Here is a 19,695-nt window from a genome sequence, read left to right as displayed (position 1 = left end):
CTACCACTGAGCTCTAACTCTCCATTTTGTGCATCCACGTCAAGAGGTAGAGAGACTTAATTCTCGTCTGGATAGTGAAGTGTCCCGGTTATGAGGACTGTCTGACTTTTCAATGTCGAATGTTTCTCTTCTTTATAGGCTACTAGTCTGCTGATGTCTTGGTAGCAAACTAGCTAACACAACATTGTTATTCCACCACTTTGATTGCAAATGATGACATGGCAGCCATTTCCTACTAATATTAAACTTAATGTGGGAACCTCAATTGTTGTACTGCGGCGTTCCCAGGTGCAGGTTTTATAAACATAGTCAACAGGTTTGATAACCGATTACCTTCCATTAGACAACAGCTAGCATTAGCATTCAATGGCTTTCTAGATAAAATTACGATAAGGAAAAGGCGTTAACACCACGACTGCCGGTGACGTATCACGTACCAATACTCCTTGATACTCTGTCGCTGAGGGGCTTGATGGGGCCACATGGAAATGGGATTAAGCCAATATTGTCTTGAAATGAGATTATGTGTGCTGATGATATTCATGAGATCATGCAAATGTTGAAGGGCAGTGACGATCTCAAACACATCCAGTGTTAGCCACAGTTAATTGTGGAATTTGCCTTTGACAAAGACGCCATGTGTGGATTCATCATTCATTATGCAGTGTCTATATTTTCTCTTTTTGCACGTATGTATATAAGTATAATCTCACCTTTGACTACTCCACCACCACCAGACTTTTCTGCCTCTTGTGCTATACCCTCAGATTCTCTACATGATGCCCCTCGGGGGGGGTTGGGTTGGGTTTAGTGGTTTCAGCCTTGGCCACGTTGCATAAAAGAGATGTGTCTTAATATTTTATTAGACACATTATGTTTCCACTCGTCTTCATCCCTTCACTCTCTTTTCTCAACCCCCAAACAAGAACTCCATGGCAACACATAGACGAACATCCTGTAAAAAGGGAAAAAGAGATGGGCGCACACCGCGCTGATGCTGCTGCTGCTTGACATTTTTATCATGTCAAAGACGCTGAGAGAATTTGTGATTCTTGTTTGGGGGGTAAACAGATTTAACCGTTTGCTGAGTGAATAATTGATGATTTTAGCGGACATTATCTAGCCAGACGATCCGGGAAGAAATCAGCTACGGTAAATCTCTTGAACACTGCACATCTTTTCCCTGAATCAGGAACTCTGTGTTGTCAAGTCTACAGTCATATGCCTTTGTTTATGTAATTTATTTTATCTTTGCATTAGGATTAATGTTTCATGCTCCATGAAGGCTGCAGGTCACCTTTAATGCATCGGTTGGAATCATTTAAGAACAATTTATTAAAAACACGTCAATGGCAGAAAAGCACAAGCAGCCAATCTGGGCCACAAAGCCAAAGCATTCATTGCGTTTTTGACCACTTTCAGTTTTTTTTTCCCCCCACAGAGCAACAACCATCAATTCCTGACCCATGTTAATGGACCCTTTCAATATTTTATGTTTTTATATGGAGTGCTGACAATAGAACGCAGAAATGGAAGGCGCATTTTGCCTCAACGGAGCTGCTATGCACTCCGATGTGGAAAAAGCCAATCCACGGGAAGACGGATGAGAATACAAATAAAAGACATCCCGCCAAAACCGTTGTGCATTGAGAGGCAAACGCAGTATTTAGTAGTAGTTGCATTTCGTAGTATACATCCTTGTTTTGAAATTGTTTTCCAACTGCTGATTACTGTGTTGAGTTGTAAAAGGTATAATTTGATCGTGACTTGATATAGGTTGATCTCTTTGCATCCTTGCACGGATTATTTATATACCTTAGCTCCTCTCAAGGTGAACTCTCTTAGCGGCGTAATCAACTGTCGAAAGTGCTCGGCAGAGGCGACAGAGAGTAAATTAAAAGAAATCAATTAGGTGAGACAAACCTGTGCATTAAATCTGCCTTGTATCTGAAGGCTGAACGCGCCGCGAGAGGATCATTACGCAGGTCACACAACCGGAGGAGGATAACCACGATGAAATATATCAAACACACGACAACAACGACGACGACAACAAAAGAGCTTAGACGACCAGCGAAATGTGACCGGCGACAAACCTATCGACCGCTTACAGTAAGAAAACGTCGATCTGGTGCATCTTAACTTCGACTCGAATCTGTTTTAAAGAGTTAAAGCATGATGATCAGATCAGATCATTAATCTAAAGCTCCATTACTGTGTCTCTATTGGTGATGCTGTCACAGTAAACTCCAGACAAACCTGAGCTTTTTTAATGACCCGCACGCATATTAGTGCCATCGATTCTGTCCCGAGTATTTGAAGGTCGCCCTGGTTATCTATTTGACGTTTCTCATTCTTTGGAATCAATATTTGACGTCTTACTTCAAATCAGTCTTGTTAATACGTGTAAATACTGTTCTCGTGAGAATCTTAAGAAGAAGGGTGATTGTACAAGGAGTGTAAGAGCATACTGTCGTTCAGTATCATACTTAAATACTTCATTTCACCTCACTAAATGTGCTGTTGTCTCCATCCTAGTGTAACAATTTAATCCTAACTACCATCTAACAATCAATCTCTGATGCGAAAGTTTTCATTCTAACATAAAGAAGCAAATCACAAATCAGCGTCGGCTTTACTTGTGGCATTATTCATTTATTCTGTTACGTTAAAATATTTGTTCACATGTAAGGATTAGCCAATCGCGTTTAAAAGTCTGTTAAAAAAATGTGGAAATCACATGTGAACAAGCCACGTTTTGTTACAGCCTGTTATTTTTTTTTCTAATCTACATCCGATTAGCAATTCAATGTTAATGCAGACTAACGTGAAAAACTGTCATTTTCTAATGTGGAAAAATATCACTGCAAACATTTTTTTTGTCACAATTCTAGTTCACATGTGACATTTTCATAGGATATATAATTGTGGGTTTTTTTTTTTAAGTTCTGTTTTTGAGGGGGCACTTTTTATGGCTTTATTGATGCAGCTTCAGAGATGACATGCGGCAAAGGGCCCCATGCTGGGACTCGAACCCACGACCACTGCCGAGAGGACAAAGCCTCTGTAAATGGGACATCCACTCTAACCAGCTGTGCTAATAGACCCCATATTGAGAAACAGCTCTAAAACACTTCATCATCCTCAGTTTGGCTACACAATGCTACATCTACACTGTCATTTTGTGCCGTAATATTAGTATTAATAGTATATACAGTATGTACTATATACTGTACATACTGAGAACTTAAAGAATGACCCTCTCTGCTTTAACTACGCTGCTGCGTCTCCCTTTCTTGGCCCTGTGCATTATTTATAGTAAAATAGCTATGTCTCTAAAAAGGAGTGATATAGAGCAGAAAAAGGCAGAAGTGGGTGAAAAAAACAAGAGCAAGGTTTCCTGTGTGGCTATCATTTTAATGGTTTCCTCCTGTAGGTGGCTGTTCTGCATGTTGGAGGTCAGACATACAGCTGCTATCCAGCTGCGAGCTACCACAAATAAGCTGAACAACTTTTAGAAACTCTTTTTTTTAATATTCTTAAACCAAGATCTGAATATTTGGCATTTCAGGTTGAACGTCATTAACACATCTTTTCTTTTTTTTGGCCCACGGATGGTTGTTCAGTTGTTTGGTGTCCGGTCCTTGTCTTCCTTTAATGTAACAGATAAAATATAATCATTGTGCTTCAGCGATAGACATTTTGTCACAGCAGGAAAGGGACAGGCGTGATTAACAACATGAATAATGGCCAGATTCCATTCGGCTGTGCGTCCTGGCTCACTGTCACACTGTCATGAGCTACTGGGACACTTGAATGGAACACTGCAGTTGCTACTGTTGTGATTAACACCTGTGTGTGTTTCCTACTGGCCAGCATCGAGCGAAATCACGTCCCTTGACAAGCACGAGAAGCTTATCCGGTGATCGGTATCTGTTTTTGGCTTGCTAGGATGTGGCTATTTCATCATACAGAAACATGTGAAACTAGTTTTGACAGCAAAACCACAAAAAACGACAACATTTTGCAGTTTGTGTCTGAAACACAATTTAAGTCAATTTGCTAAACTTTGCGTTGTCACAATATCATTTAACATCAACATACATCCTGAGTGACTGGATCACAGGTGGACAGCTCTAAGTACAGGTGTGAGTACACACCAAAGACGCACCGAAGACACATTCGGTAAATCTGATCGCTCAGCTCACATTCAGAGGTGGTCTCGGCCGTTTGCTGCCACATTCTTGTTGGCGCTGCATGCAGACATGTGTCCTGGGCCACATTGCAGAGCCGCCTACTCAACTGATGTCCTCTGCGAAACCAAGAAGAAAAAGAAGAAGAAGAAGAAGAACAGGCAGAATAAATTACGTACTGTCTGATTTCCATTTGGTTCATTGGAATGTATATTACCCTTTTTTATGCACTCTTAACTGCGACGGCAACAGCAGATTTGAAATCATTGACGGCTTTGGTGCTCAAAAGTTAAATTCTTCCCACAAAACTTTGGTTTGTGATAGAATACCTGCAAAACTACTTTGTGTTTGGTGGTAATTATCAAATGTCGGCATGCTAACATGCTTAACCTGTCAAACATCAGCATGCTAGCATTGTCATCGATGTTAGCGCTTAGCTGCAAACACCACAGAGCTGCGAGCAGGGCTGTAGATTCTTCTCCTGTGCTACTAATATGATTATACTGAATCAACAGGGTCGGTTATATAACACAGTATTATCTTTAATTTGTGCACACCATATTGATACATATACATGTCATACAGTATATGTTCAAACCAGAGATCAGTGGTCAAGACAGTGTTTCGGCATTTGTAGCCTGAAACCACTGGATTAAACCACCCGAAGATGTCAGGGGACACGTAACCAGACCACGAGCTCGGCGCTGTCGCAACATTAAATTGAAAAGTGAACCTAAAGAAGCGTTAAGTTGCCTCACAAAGAAATTCAACATATCTGTGGTTTGCTCAAAAATGTAAATGCCCAACATTTACTCTGTATAATGGGTTATAAATGTTGCCCGCCGACCTGCGCGTGTCATTTGTATGCATGTGCACCGTCCACACGTGGCCCCGGGTCCAGCTCCTGACGACACTGAAGCATGAGTGTCTGGGGATGTCACTGCTCAAAAATCATTAACGAATCCTGGAACTGATGACTATTTAAAGCCATCAATTTCCGATTAACAACACACTCTGGTATGCATTGAATTTGACGCGCGGAGTCCGACCAGCCATCCATTTTCTGCACCACTTATACCGCTGAGGGGGTTGCTGAGGGGCTGGAATCCATCCCAGCATGCAGCGGACGTGAGGCATGGACATGTTGCCAGTCTATCACGTAGTTAACACACATGTAGAGAGACACATTCACACTCAGGTTCACACCTGCAGGCAATTTAGAGTCTCCAGTGGGCCCAAGCTCCATGTCTTTGGAATGTGGGAGGAACCTGGAGGACCCAGTGGACATCCAGGTGAACATGTTAACTCCCCTGCCCTCCATTTGTATAGTGAGCTCAACTGTTGGTATATTCATGAGTGTAGATTGTGCTTTTAATCAGGTTGTTGCTTCATGCGAAAAACTAAAAAGTTGGTGCAGAGGTCGTTTCCAAAAGCCCCTCCAACACCACCACCTCTGCTCTGAATCTATACATACATCAGGGAGCAGCTTCGGACAGCAATACGTTGTTTCCCTTAATGCTCAGAGGCAAACGAGCGACACAATACTTCAAAATGTCTCCCTGGATCATTACTGTTCTCTGCGCTCAGGGTGCGGTCACATTCAGAGGCCGTTCTCTTCACCTTCACTGCCGAAACATTTGCAGTGGTTCAAGCCAAGAGTGCATCCAAAACAGGATAAAAAAATAAATGAAATAAAAATGAGCCACCAAAAATAGCATTGTGTCCTTCATCAGAGGACAAAAGAGGTTCAACAGCAATCGTCCCCTGGACTACAACAGATGAATTATTAGTCCTTTGTAGACCCAGAAGGGCCACAGAGTAACTTTATCCAACCTGAACTACAGTATGTAATTTTCACTCAGGTATATATTTGCCAATGATGTAAAATAAGTTATGTTTTTCCCTTACGGAACAAGCATGTATTGACACATGAATTACAATGTAAGCAATCAAAATTAAGAGTTCAGATCTATTTGACCATCATGTTCTTACTCCCCAATCCTCGGATACGGCAGCTTGGCCAGTGTGGTGTTGTAGCGCTCGAGACTGGCTCAGGTTTCAAGAAGGTCTCGGTCTCGTCCCATCATCATCGTCATCGAACGCAATTTACTCTTTTTTTTACTCAGTTGCAGGGATTTCGCTAAATCTACTGATGGTGGACAAGAGTCACACAGGAAACTTTGCAAAATATGCTCGCACAGGAAGTCATATTTTGTGTTAATTGGATGTTAAAAACACAGAAAAGGAGAGTTGAATTAAGATGTTTATGTTGGTTTCAGCTCCTTTGTGTTTGTATTAGTTTGCTCTCGGACAAAGTTAAATAATCTAATCCCTGCGATGGTTGTGATTATTTTATCACGACATTTCTCACATTGCACTCATACATACACACACATACAGTATATATGTATATGGCAATAAAAGAGGAGTTTCAATTTGTCTTCTGTGGGTGTTTGTATGCAAATGTGGCGTAGATCAGTTTGATTGTGCGTTGATCCTGCCTCAGTTGGTCTTGTTGGTTATTAGTCTTGTCTCGGTCTGGATACACTTTTGGTCTTGACTACAACCACAAGCCAGTGGCCTAAATCACGACGCTCCACCTGCTCCTCCAGCATCAGTTTTGCACGTGAATGGACTCCACAGTCAAACTAGCACGATACGTTTATGTGAGATATGTGACTTTCAGCGGTCCTGGTTTGGTTGGGATTAGGCCCAAACTTAGGCTACCAGTTACTACTTGAAAGTTCACTGTATGACCCACTCAACCATCCTCCATCTTGGACTTTTCTTGCTCTTTACCATACTGCACCAGAGGAGATGCTTTAAGAAGTGATGCTAGAGAGACACCAGACTTAGAATCATACTGTAGGGCCACTGACCAGGCTGCCATATTTGTTGGGAGCACACATGCAAATATATTATCATTTTTTCTACCGCTTTAATTATATTTTACATACATTAGTCGATAATAAGAAACTGTTTGGTGTTTTTTTTTTACTTGTGAATACATCATTTGATATATTCAGTAATTCACTGCAAGTTCATAATTAATATATTAATATTTCAATGCATATGAAGATAACACTAATTTGAACATTACCCCATGTCAGCTCCTATATCAGTGTAATTACAAGGTGACACAAACAGTGAATAAAGAACCTAGCATGTTAATATTAGATTTACATATGTGGAGAATATATTTTTACGTTGCATTAGTGTTAATAGTTCCTGAATTCAAAACGGGAGTGCAAATATTACACGTGTCAGCAGGGGTCACTTTGCGTCTTTATTCAGGAAATAAGGTGAGGAGGTATATTCTCATAAAAGTGCAATATTTTTGTAACCAAATTAAAAGAAGATGCTCGTCTTAATTTTTTTGTTTTCAGACCGTCAGTCCTTTACACCAACTACAAGGCGAGAGCTCTGACAACAACCTGCAAAAGTGACGGTGAGTACCTGATTTTTTTTTCCTGCAACATCGTGCGCTATTTACCTTTTGGGGACTAATAGCATAAAAATAAATTGGCGGAGAAAGTCAAATTAAACGACGTTGAATTAGTCCTCAAAGGGCAAATGAAAAGACATTACGTTTTTCTTTACTGTATAAGCCTTTATTTGTAAAAAGTCTGTTGTTTGAATGATAACCCTTTTGATACCACATACTTGAACACCTTGTATTTGTAAAAAACACATTTTGTTCAAACACCTAAAAAAGCTGATTGACACTATAACATTAATTTTGCACTGACAAAAAAAATACAACTTCATACTACACAAATGTTGATTCCATGAGTCCTCGTACTCCGAATGAAACCAAACACCTTATTAAACAACTGAATCGAATAAGCGCCCAATGTGAACAAAACAATTACAGTACAAAAAACCAAATGCATTTTTTCTTCCAGTGCCAGTATATCAGATGAAATACATTTTCCTTCGTATGATAAAACAACAACAACAGTAAGAATAACAATCCATAACAAATGCAACAGATACAGTAAATCAGAAAATGAACACAGAAATGAATAAAATCAGTTACTAATTCATACTGAAAAATAAACGGGCTGTTGGGTTTTTTTTTTTAAGTGGGTTTTCTTTCTTTTTAGTTGCCAATTTTTTTGTTTACGTTATTTTTTTTTTTAATAAAGTGTTGGAAAATCTTTCTTACCTACTGGTTAAACATGAGAAAGTCTCCCTGGTATGCTTCGTTCCAAAGAGGGAGGTATACTGATGTGTGTAACTGGGAATCAGCACAGCTTCTTGCAAGGATCATCATACAGTAATCGACAACAGACCATAACCAGAGGCAACTTATTAAAGAGAAAAATACAGGGAACACCCACTCAGTGTGCAATCACATGGCTTACGTTCAGATGCTACTGGTGAGCATCCTTTACATCCTTTTGTAGTTGAAGGGCGACTGATGTCAATGCTTATGCTGAACCTGATAAAACTACAGCATGCACTTGGTGCATCTATTCCAAATTGCGTGATTTACAGTAAATACATTGTATAGAAGGACATATCCGTGACTCGCGCGAATCACACGATGCACACGTCCTTGACATTTTCCTTCCAGTTTTTTTTTTTTTTTTTTTTTTTTTTATGAACAGTTTGTTTCACAAAGATTTTTATAGAGCTGGCTGTAAAACAAGTGCAATTTGAGCATGTAAACAACTGGATCTTTCTTTTTCCTGGCCGTGGAGATGAATCAGATGGCGTGGAGTTCAAAATAGATGAAAATAAAAACCTTCCAAAACTCAGGTCATGCAAAACAAAACCTACAAGGTGCATACAAAATAATGAACGCACCCAGCGAAAGTTCGTCCAACAGTGAGGAGTCTGTCAGCCTTGTTCTGGTGTTTCGTGGATGAGATCGTCTTGCACGGTCGTGATCCACTCTTTTTTTTTTTTTTTCCGTCGGAGGTCGGCCTCCGTGCTATTTTCTCAAGTCGCACTACAGTTTTGTGTTCACAGGTTCAGCCCATCGCTTGATGAAACACTCCGACATTTGGAGCCCGGAGTCAACAAAAAAGTGTCATAATACTATAATTACTGGGTGTAACTGACTTGTGCAGGACCGCGGGCCATTAGTGGAGCTGTTTTTCTATCTTTACATTTATCCCGGGAACACATTTTCAGAGAATTCCCCTCAACGTAGCTAAAGATATTTACTTCTGGGAGCTAGCCTGCACAGACTTCTATTGTTAGCGAGTGAGCAGCTGCACTAGGGCAATTGGCTAAGTACCTTGCTCAAGGGCACACATGACTGTCTTATTGAGGAGCAGGAAAGAACATCCCTCTCGCCTTCTTAAGGCTATCCCGCTCCTCTAGCCTCTATAAGCCAGCTAGCCGATCATGCCCTTCTTTTTTTTTTTTCTAGCAGATTCATGAACTATGACTGAGGTAAACACTGCAGCTATAACTGTGCTGAAATCTCCCGTAAATACTAAGCTAGGATATGGTAAATGGGGCCACCATCCCATCCCATCCCCGCTGACAGTGAACCAAGGCATACTGTAATATTTGTTGTTTTTTTTTTGTTTTTTTTTTAAGGAATCTTCAACAGCATTAGCGTTAGCCTTAAAAAAAAAAAAAAAAGGAAAAAAAAAGGTGAACCAATACAAGCTCAGAGCCACCAGGAAACTCCGTCACTGCGAGAGGACTTTGCATCGATTTCTCCATTATTTTGTCCACACCGTGTATTTCTTGTGTTTCATTTTTTAGGTTTCGTTTGCAGAAGTATGCCAATGCTAGAGAAGCTGTCCATGCCATTAGCAGTGAGGCTAGCTGGTATTACGAACTGCCATGTTTTTTGTTCATGCATTAAGAACTATTAAGTGAAAGATATCATATTTACAGTACAATTCACATGTAATTACACATATACACTAGAGGCAAGAAAATTCACATTGAAATCAGTTCAACACTTTTTTTCTCCTCCTCCTCTACTCCTTGAACATATGTGTCAAAAAAAAAAGAAAATCTATTTTTCTCTCTTAAAGAAGCAAATATCCTAAAAGGAAAATCAAAAAAAAAAAAAGCATAGAACAGAAGATCCTCACAGCTTTTGGGATGAATGTGCTGATTTCATGTCCAGAAAAAGCAGGTAATACATGTTACTGAGTGAGATGAGTGATGTTTACCGCGAGCATGCAAGGGCTGCTAATGTTTTTTTTTTTTTTACTTGGAGTTCATTAAAGATCAACTAATCTCAAAAGAATTGACACCTGAATAGGCATGTTCGTATTCATTTCTGGGAGCTGAAGATTGACCTGAACAAAATTTTTTGCGTTACAAAATTTAAGTGCATTTCATTGAAACCACAGAGTAGATGGATTAGTCTTCTTTTCCGGTCAAACACGATCCATTGATTTGGTTAAAAATAACACTTAAAGTTGCCTTAAGTCCCACATGTTTTTCTTCTTTTTTTTTGTTTTTTACAAACAGTATGTGCTCGTCTCGCACCGGAACAAAACAGTATCCTCTGGCGTCACAGTCTGACTCAGCTCTTAGTAGAGATCCATCATATTGCCTTGTAACAGTTTGACAAGCTGTTAGTGTGCAAACTGGGATGAAATGATGCAAAACAAAAGAAACAAACTAAATCAATAGAACAGATACACTCTGGAAAGCGTAACACTTCGATGAACTCGCATTCATTATCCACCAACTTCTACCACCTTCCTTTATGCTTTCAAAAAAGGACAAGGTTAGCTGACACATGAATGTGATGCCACCTCAAAAGTGCCTGAATACCCCCTGAAATCCAACATGTGACGCATCAAATGTAAAACAGTTTTCATGTTAGAATTGCAGGGACGAATTAAAGTGGACTCCACCGATTTCACACACCAAAATTCTGTCTACAGGTCGCGAGGAGAGCTACTGGACATGCTAAAAACATTGTTTAAAAGCCTGAATTCATGCTTCATCAGGTCTGTCGGCCAGAAGACAAGCAACAGAGATCAGATCGATGTGAGCTATACTGTGCTGTGCTGAGGCATATTTCCAAAACTTACCAGGTAGTCATACTTTCTACCTCCACAGTGGCAACTTATTTTGTCCTGTCTTGGACAACATGTGTTATCTGGGTGTCCGCAAACGGCCATGATTACTGGTTACTATCCTCGCCTCCATTGCTGTTCATGAATGTCCGGACATCAGCGACGGGAACGTCAATGACGGTAGGCTTTCGCGACACAGCGTCATCTCGTTTGGTCTGCACACAGCTTAACGAACCCCCGATTTAGGTGAATACGTGGACTAACAAAGACAAAGGGTGTGTTCGTACGTAGCCACTCGCTAAATGTACCAACTGCGGACTGAGTGGTACACCGACCGAAACAATAAATAAGAGAACGTTGGGCTGTTTGTGTGTTTAGCTAATGCTAACAGCAAGCTAGTAGCCTGCATTTCTAAAACTTATTTTCAAAAGGCATATCGTTGCACAAGAGGCGCTACATTTGTATTATAGTACACGTATCAACAGGCGAGTTTTTTCCCGTCGCCCATTATTATCACAGTTTATCCGTTACGTCATTTTCAGTATCGAGCATCAGATTGGTTTTATGAACACGCCCAATATTTTCTGGCTCTGCTGCATCAATTTGGACCCTTTTCACAAGTGCAACAACTTTTTAGGAGTCCAATATAATCGGTGGAGAACGCTTTAAAAACTGGTATTGGGCTTTTTTAACCGAGGTGTGGCGACTGCATGTTGAAACAACTGATGCTACTGTTTTCAGTCTCAACTCACATCCATTTGGCAACTTTTGAAAGAACTCCGTATTTGTGCACGATAACATATACCACCTTTTTTTTTTTTTAAATTTTAGCCATTACTCTTACCAGTCACAGTATAATACTGAATATGTATTCTCTAAATAACACAACAGAACCTGCTCCCAAAGGCCATTTTCTCACGATATTCACTGCTACTTTAAGTTCATTTTGGCACTTGTTGACTCTCTCATAAATAACAACAGCTTAACCTCCCTTTTCACATTTAAGAGTAAAATCACTATGTTTTGGTCGAGAAATCCTTTGGACCTCACAGTTGACTGAGAGACAAACGACAGATTGTTCAGCTGCAGACGGAAACATTAAACCTCCGCTCGGTACGTCTTCCTGCTCCTCTCGCCCACCTTAGACAACTTCCCGTAAATCTTTGTGGACAACCGGATGTATTTTTTTCCTCTCTTTTTATCTTCTACAGGACAATGACGACGATGATGCATAAGATTTAAAACGAAAAGAAAATACTCAACTCTGATCACAGCTCGGGTCACGTCACTGTACAAACTTCACGATGACTTACAGAGACAAATTGGTTTCTCGTCGGCGTTCCTTTTTTTGAAGACATCCGGTGCGCGCTACACCTTTCCAGAGGGGACGTTTCTGATGATAAACTGAAAGCTCCTGCAGCCCTGCCATCTTCCTCTTGTCCCCACGGATCTGTGAATGACAATTTCCCCCCTTTTTTTGTGCATTTGTATGTTTCTCGGGGACCACACTGCGCCGCGTCGTCTAATGAGCCAATCACTTTTCTTCTTTTTTTCTTTTTTTTTTGCTACAGGGCACGATGGTAGATTTGCTCCGTGCCTTGTGAGCGCCTGAAGGGAAGACAACACAGAGGAGGATGCTGATCTACACCACGGCTGGAGCTAAAAAACAGGCAGTCAAGGTTTTTTTTTTGTTTTTTTTGCTCTCTCTCGTGTCTTCCTCACAAAGTCCACCGTCCATCTGGATCTAACTTTGTTTCTTTAAAGGTGCTTTATGTGAGAATTTTAGTTTAACGTTCTCAAAAAAAAAAAAAAAAACTAAAATTATCAAAGAATGTCAGAATGTCATGTCAGAGATGTTCTTGTGTTACAGAGATATATACCGAAGCTAGCGTGCTAACCGGTTAGCACCAGCTCCGGTGGTCCAGACTGCTAACTGAGCTAACCAGCTAACAGCAGCTGTAGCTAGCAGTTACTCTGCTGCTGTTTGGAATACGAATTCAAGAGGTGGCCAATTCTTACATACTGCACCTTTAACTTTTATTTGGAGGATTTCAAGACCTAAAAAAAGGTTTGATTATCCAGTCTGATATATATATATATATATATATAGATAGATTTATTATTTTTTTTAAAGTACTTTTAACTACTTTTATCCTTTGTGCATTAACCTGAGCACTGGAGATGCAGTGTATGTGAGTGCTATAGGAAAAGTAAACGATAACTCTGATGAATTATAGGCCTTTTTTGGTTGTTAATTCAATTAATGGCTATTTGTTGCACATTTTCTCCCCTAAAGAATCACCGCGTCACAACTGATTAGACGGATGTTTTGGGGTATCGAAGTCTTTATGTGTAACGGCGCCAATTGAGTTTGTGAAACCGTCTCTGCCCTGTGTCTTCTTCTTCTTCTTCTTCTTCTTCTTCTTCTTCTTCTTCTTCCCCCCCGGCTGCCCCCGTCAACTATCCCGATCAAATAAATCCTTCCCCTCAGAAAAAACTCCCAGCGCTGAAGAAATGCTCGACAAACAAAGAAAACACTTGTATACCGAATGACAACTGGTCAAACTGTGGGCTGATATGTTGACTCTTTTTGAATATACACGTCCTCACATTTTTCACTGTGGAATAATTTCAAACGAATCACGAAAGCGACGCCCCTCCCCACCCCCGCACCCACACCCTCCCGCCCCCAACCACCAATTTCCGTTAGCAAACACAAAGCAGGATATGACGTCAATGAGCATCTAAAGAGCATGTGAATCGATCAATAGGAGGAAATAAAGAGTACAAGTATACTTTCATGAGCATCTGAATGATAAAATGTATAGAATATGTCTTTTTTTTTTTTTGTCACACAATCAAAATGAGTAATGCATACCTTTGACTCTTTTTATCTCGTAATGCCCTAAGCTCTAGAACATGTTCTGACACTCTCTGAAATCACAGTATTTTTCAAGACAAAATCATATCTACAATAATCAGCACTTTGTTTGTAACCATAATGAAAAAGACCCCTCCTCCCTCCCTCCCTCCCTCCCCTCCCCTCCCCGAAAAAAAGGACATGTTTTCTAAAAATAACATGAGAAGAGAAAAAAGGAATACAAGTTTTGCGTTGACTCTGCGGCGGCGGCGGTCAAACATCCCATCCACGCGGCCCCCCCCCCCCCAACCCCTTCTCACGTGGAGACCACCGGGGGAGGGGGGGCCCAGAGCTGATGTCTGATAAAGAGAACGATATCACTTCAAAAAACCCAAGGAACAACACATAATCCAAACAAGGTTGCTGTACATAGTAGAACCGGAGATTTCCGTGCGTGTTATCCATGGGCGAATGAGGGGTTTCGGGGGGAGGGGATTGGGGGATTTGGGGGTGGAGGAGGGGGGATTGGAGGGGTGGGTGGGTGTCAAGGATCTCACTCAGCTGATGCCTGAACAGACGAGCCACCACTGATTTCATGAGCTGCAGAAGAGGATTTTTTTTTTTTTCTTTTTTGATCACGATAAGTATCAATAAAAAGTTCGATGGGACTCTGAGACATCTTTTCTCTCCCAGGAGCTTTTCACCTCTCTCTTTTTTCTCGTTTTCTTTTTTAGCAAAAATATCATGCAGTCTTTAGTTCCAAAAACCCCAGGCGGGATCTCGTGTTTGTTTGTCTGTTTGTTTGTTTGTTTGTTTGTTTGTTGTTTTGTTTCTTTCAGGAGGAAAAAAAAAAAGAAACTCAAAGCCTTGAAATTCTTCGCTCACAATTATTTCTTAAACATTCAAGTCATCCTATTAATACTTTGTACAGCAGAAAGGTCCTTCGGATTTCACATGTGTATATATAAATATAATATATAGAAATATGCATATACATATGTTCAACTTGTATATGTGTATACATATTTTGGAACTGTATCAAAGCCAATTTAATGTGCTCTCAAAATATGGCCCATGATTCCTAGTGGGATGCACATCAATTCACATAGTACAACCAGTAGATTAGGTTGAAAAATCCAAAGGTGATGGGGAAAATGACCCGGGACCACTTGTCAATGGTGCTAACATCTGACAGGTTTGGGATTTTCAACTTGAGCTTGGAGGAGCGTCGCCGTAGCCGACAGTTGGCCCGGCTCCGCATGGCGCTCCGGTCCAGCGAGTGGTGGCTGAAGCCGTCTCGGGGCGCCATGGGCTTCCTGAATTGGACCCCGGAGCTGTCGAAGGACATGACTGAATTCCGAGAGTCACTGACGCTGCTCCCCACGTCAGAAGGCATCACTTCGTTGTTCATCTCCAGCGTGGTGAGGAGGATGTTTCCGTACGCATCCACCTGCGAGGAGAAGGAGGAAAAGACACCGGAGTCAGTGAACGCGAACGTGTCGAGGAGTAGCCCCCAAATTCCCTTAAATAGTGAAACTTATATTAACCCCCCTCCCGTCTCCCAAAGCTGTCAAGCTAAAGCAAAATGTAGGGATGATATGGAACGTCATTTCTTACATGCAACAGAAATAGTTAACAAAGAGTTTCTTTAAACAGACATCTATTAGCAACTTAATCATCTGGCTATACTGTGAAGGCTGGCCTACAGCTGATATGATTTCTAAATACATGTACCCCAACTTTTCTTTGTTCCTCGAGATACAGATTTCTTCGCTGTGTAAATGACCTGAAGGTGTTGGTTTGAAACGGCGCGGAAATGGAGTCCTTGCAATGTGAAAGAAAAAATGAAGAGAACATTAAAATGGCTATAAAGATTCCGGCAAATAAGCACATTTTCCTCAAAAATTACAACAATGCATTAAGACATCGGGTTAACAGGAACAACTTTTGAATTAGCATTTAGTACTTCACACACACACAAAAACGAGGAAGGAGGAGGGGGGCTTCATTCAGTCTGAATCAATCTGCCAGGGCCAAATCGTCAAAACCGTCAACGACTTCCCTTTTATCCATTTTCATGTCGTGTCCACTTGTGTTATAACACAGAGGTAGCAGAGTGAGAATGAATGAAGCCTACAGCATAAACATAGACAACAACCTAAATAAGAAATGAGAATGTTTAACACCACTGTTGAGCTAGATGAATCGCTATCTCGATGAAAGAGGGCTATGCTCGATAAAAAGCCGCCGGTGGCTTGAGGGGGAAGCGATGGATGATGGTAGGTGAATGCATAGTGGGCCGTGGTGGCATTAGTATGCTCCTGGAAGATTACTTCAGGGAATACCGCATGTGTGTCTTTGGATTAAAACAGGCTATAGCTAGAAATGTGCAGAACATGTTGCTGCTTTTGTGCGTGAACTCTGACTGACACGGGGACTGCTGGAGAGATAGCAGATGAGGATGCAAACCTGTTCCCTCAGGCGCTTCTCTTCGTATCTCGTGCGCTCGTTGTTGACTTTGTTCAGCCGCTCGTTGATTTTCTTCTGCTGCGCAGGGCCCCGGCCAAAGAACACGTAATTTACAAAGGCATATTCGAGCAGGGCCAGGAACACAAACACAAAACAGCCCATGAGGTAGACGTCGATGGCTTTCACATACGGAATCTTTGGGAGAGTCTCCCTAAGGTGGGTGTTAATTGTTGTCATGGTAAGCACCGTAGTCACACCTGAGCACAGCAGCACACACAGGAAACAAAGAGTTCATCGTCAGGAAGAGGAAGTGTCATTTTTAAACAACATGACTGCAGTTCAGTGATGGAAGAAGAGTTCAGGTCAATAACTTCAGTACAAGTTACAATACTGCACTGTAAAAAGTGTTGCTATACTTTTGGGTTGTATGTCAAAACAGTATATATCTTGATATTTTAAAATCTACTCAAAAGCACCTTATAAATCAATTATCAAGATATTTTTGACCAAATACATCAATATCAATACTTTGACATGAGTTAAGGGATGACTGTCGATACCTTCACAAATATTAAAAGGAGCTCTGTGTAAGAATTTGTAGCAAATACATGTTTTGATCATATTTTTACGGCCATATGTGACTGGAATGCAGTCTTTAAAACCAGGAACAAACAACAAGTATGCCCGATGAAGATGACGTAAAAGTTTGACGAAGTTCAAGCTGCCGTTTCATTGCGGTAAATGTGAATTTGTCAGACTTCATCAGCGTCACAAACATAATGATGTTCTAACTAAGTCCTGTTGGATACTGTGACATTCTGCGCGCTACTTTAAGGTAACTGGGACACATTTATCATATTATGAGTAAGCATGTCTCCCAGCCTTACTCATCGTACATGTAAGTACGACTCATCCCTCCACATTATCAGCATGTACATCAGTGTTTCTGAGTCTGCACATCCCAGTGACAGAACAGATTCTATATATGAACACAGGAAACTGGGATACTATCTGCCTGTAAGTGCAGGCGATGTACACAGCGACATTAAACCTGCTGTTAGTTCCTGTGATAATCACTGGATTTTAATGGAGACAGGTAGAAGTTTAATAATGCAGCGGGGGCTGTGTTCTTACCCAGGGCCACCCGAGCTGCAGAGGCATCGTAATTGATCCAGAAGGAGACCCAGGAGAGGATGGTGATCAAGATGGAGGGCATGTATGTCTGCAGGATGAAATATCCAATGTTCCTCTTAATCCTGAAACTCAGCGAAAGCCTTGGATATGAACCTGAGAGGAGAAAAGGGACGGAGCGATAGTTTGGAAAAAAGAGCAGGACAGAGTGCAAAAAAAGAAAAACATCAGTGGTGAGGGGAAAAAAAAAAAAAAAAAAAAAAAAAAGGAGAGAAAACGTTGGCACAACTTAAGAGTTCCAAAGTCTGCACTTTGACAACGCGCGGGGTAGTCATTTCTCCATTTGTTCGGATGGAGCACTTAATTTCCCCAAAGCGATGGATTCCTTTCCAGGGACGAGTTCGATTCCAATTAAACATGGCAGAAAGTCGCAAACACGGCAGATTTTTCTGCAACCCCCTATCTCAGCAGGCAGCTCCAGCATCCCTCTGAGAATTGTCACAGCGAGCCGCTCTGCTTTTCTTTCGCACTTTTCTCTGTCCTCTAAACATTAGCAAAAAGGGCATTTTAGAGGTGCATAATTGCAACTCATGCCTTTACACTAAAAGAGGAAGGGGGAGATATACAGCGTGTGGATGCGAGGCGGCGAGTCATTCTATTGCACATTTTGCAGGAAAATATCAGCCGGCTGTGCCAAGACATTAATTGGTCTTTTGACTGCACTTTAATTTAAACAGCCACAACAATACAATGCTGATGCAGAGGGGAATATAAACATCAAGTGCTTCAGCTAGAGCTTTATATTTACAAGGCTGGAGACAATACAAATTCCTCTAAATATAGTTAAAGCCCATTCTGTGAATCCGAGCTACAGTTTTATTTTCGACATGTCACCAGGGAAAGAAGGCCTCAGATAAGCGTGATGGTTTTAATCTACAAAGGCCATTTGCCATGGAGAACACACAATGATGAATGACCTCATCATCTCCAGGTTCCTCTAAATCTTTTAATGAATCAATACCTGAGAATACATACTTCATCAAGTCGAAAGGCAAACGCCCGAGAACTCCCAAGCTCGCTCTAGATTAATGAAGGCGACAAAGTGTTCGTAGATTTGATTAGACCCGAACGTGAGAATTACCCGTAAATATCTCCTTTGTTTTCCTTTTTAACAATAGGAAGGTTGTTTACAGAGGAGGAACTGGGTTCACCTGAAACAAGATTATTCATTTCTGTTGATTCACACGTCACTTTTGGTTGTTTTTATAAGTCTTTTTTTTCCTGTCAACTTGTTTTCAGTCATCTTTATACAGTCGGTCAGGACTTAGCGTTAATCAATGTTCATCTACTTGTCCAAACTGCAAAATAAACACTGTTCAGATTCATATAGTCCAGTTGTTTGGAATAAGGCAGCAACCCTCGGGGTAAATCCTGAGCTCCATCAGAGCTGTCTCAAAGTTACATTTAAGAAGCTGAAAGTTTGATTCTGTTTCCTCTGGAGAGTTTCCTCTGTCCTGTCAAGTTTATAACTGCAGTTTTTCCTTTCAAATTTGCCATGATATTCGCTGCTGTGATGATACTGCGTGAATGGAAACGTCTAAAATAACTGAAAGCAGCCTCTCTGATCATTAAAACAGGGTGTACATGTGTTGCCAACCTGTCTATGTAGGTTCATGTTAATATCTGAATGATGCACCCTTTAAAAAAAGCAGAAAAAATACTGTGCCATTGACTCGTGACCAATAAGTCCACCCAGCAGCAGACACTCATTATATTGCATTATTTTATTAACAGTCTCACCTGTAGTAAACCTGACCTCCCTGGACACCAAGCGGAGCTCCACAATTGAGAACTGAGGTAACTCTAGCTTATCAACGCCCGTCACAGCGTTGTCCCCTCCTTGCCAGAAGAATACGATGTCGTCTGTGGTGTATCCGTCTGTGTCGAGGTCAGGACGCATTCAGAAGGAGAGAGAGGACAAATTCACATCAAACAATTCAGAGCCATTCAGAGTTAAGCCTCCCTAAAAATATAT

At 41.0% G+C, this 19,695-nt stretch overlaps 2 protein-coding genes across 4 annotated transcripts in view; one reads left to right on the top strand and one right to left on the bottom strand.

Annotated features, from left to right (window-relative positions):
• The window catches only part of tmlhe (trimethyllysine hydroxylase, epsilon), a 33,859-nt gene extending 20,844 nt beyond the window's left edge, over positions 1 to 13,015 (top strand). The window contains exons 10-11 of one of the 2 annotated variants that reach the window (XR_005078477.1): positions 7,580 to 7,641; positions 12,772 to 13,015. The gene's annotated coding sequence lies outside the window, so the exon portion shown is untranslated. Of the gene's footprint in view, positions 1 to 7,579 lie in introns of both variants that reach the window. The other variant, XR_005078476.1, reaches the window with a different exon arrangement.
• Positions 13,016 to 14,256: 1,241 nt separating this feature from the next.
• gabrb4 (gamma-aminobutyric acid type A receptor subunit beta4) overlaps positions 14,257 to 19,695 on the bottom strand; it is a 50,021-nt gene continuing 44,582 nt past the window's right edge. Inside the window, exons 6-10 of one of the 2 annotated variants that reach the window (XM_037118408.1) lie at positions 19,461 to 19,598; positions 17,664 to 17,816; positions 16,530 to 16,786; positions 15,795 to 15,884; positions 14,257 to 15,510 (exon numbers count right to left, since the gene is read on the bottom strand). In XM_037118408.1, coding sequence (XP_036974303.1) covers positions 15,157 to 15,510; positions 15,795 to 15,884; positions 16,530 to 16,786; positions 17,664 to 17,816; positions 19,461 to 19,598 — 992 coding nt within the window. In that variant the 3' untranslated portion in view covers positions 14,257 to 15,156. The remainder of the gene's footprint in view (positions 15,511 to 15,794; positions 15,885 to 16,529; positions 16,787 to 17,663; positions 17,817 to 19,460; positions 19,599 to 19,695) is intronic. The other variant, XM_037118409.1, reaches the window with a different exon arrangement.

Source organism: Acanthopagrus latus, chromosome 13 (assembly GCF_904848185.1).
Source record: "Acanthopagrus latus isolate v.2019 chromosome 13, fAcaLat1.1, whole genome shotgun sequence".
NCBI lineage: Eukaryota > Metazoa > Chordata > Actinopteri > Spariformes > Sparidae > Acanthopagrus > Acanthopagrus latus.
Note: the sequence above shows the minus strand (reverse complement) of the source record. Positions and strands in the feature narration are given on the sequence as shown.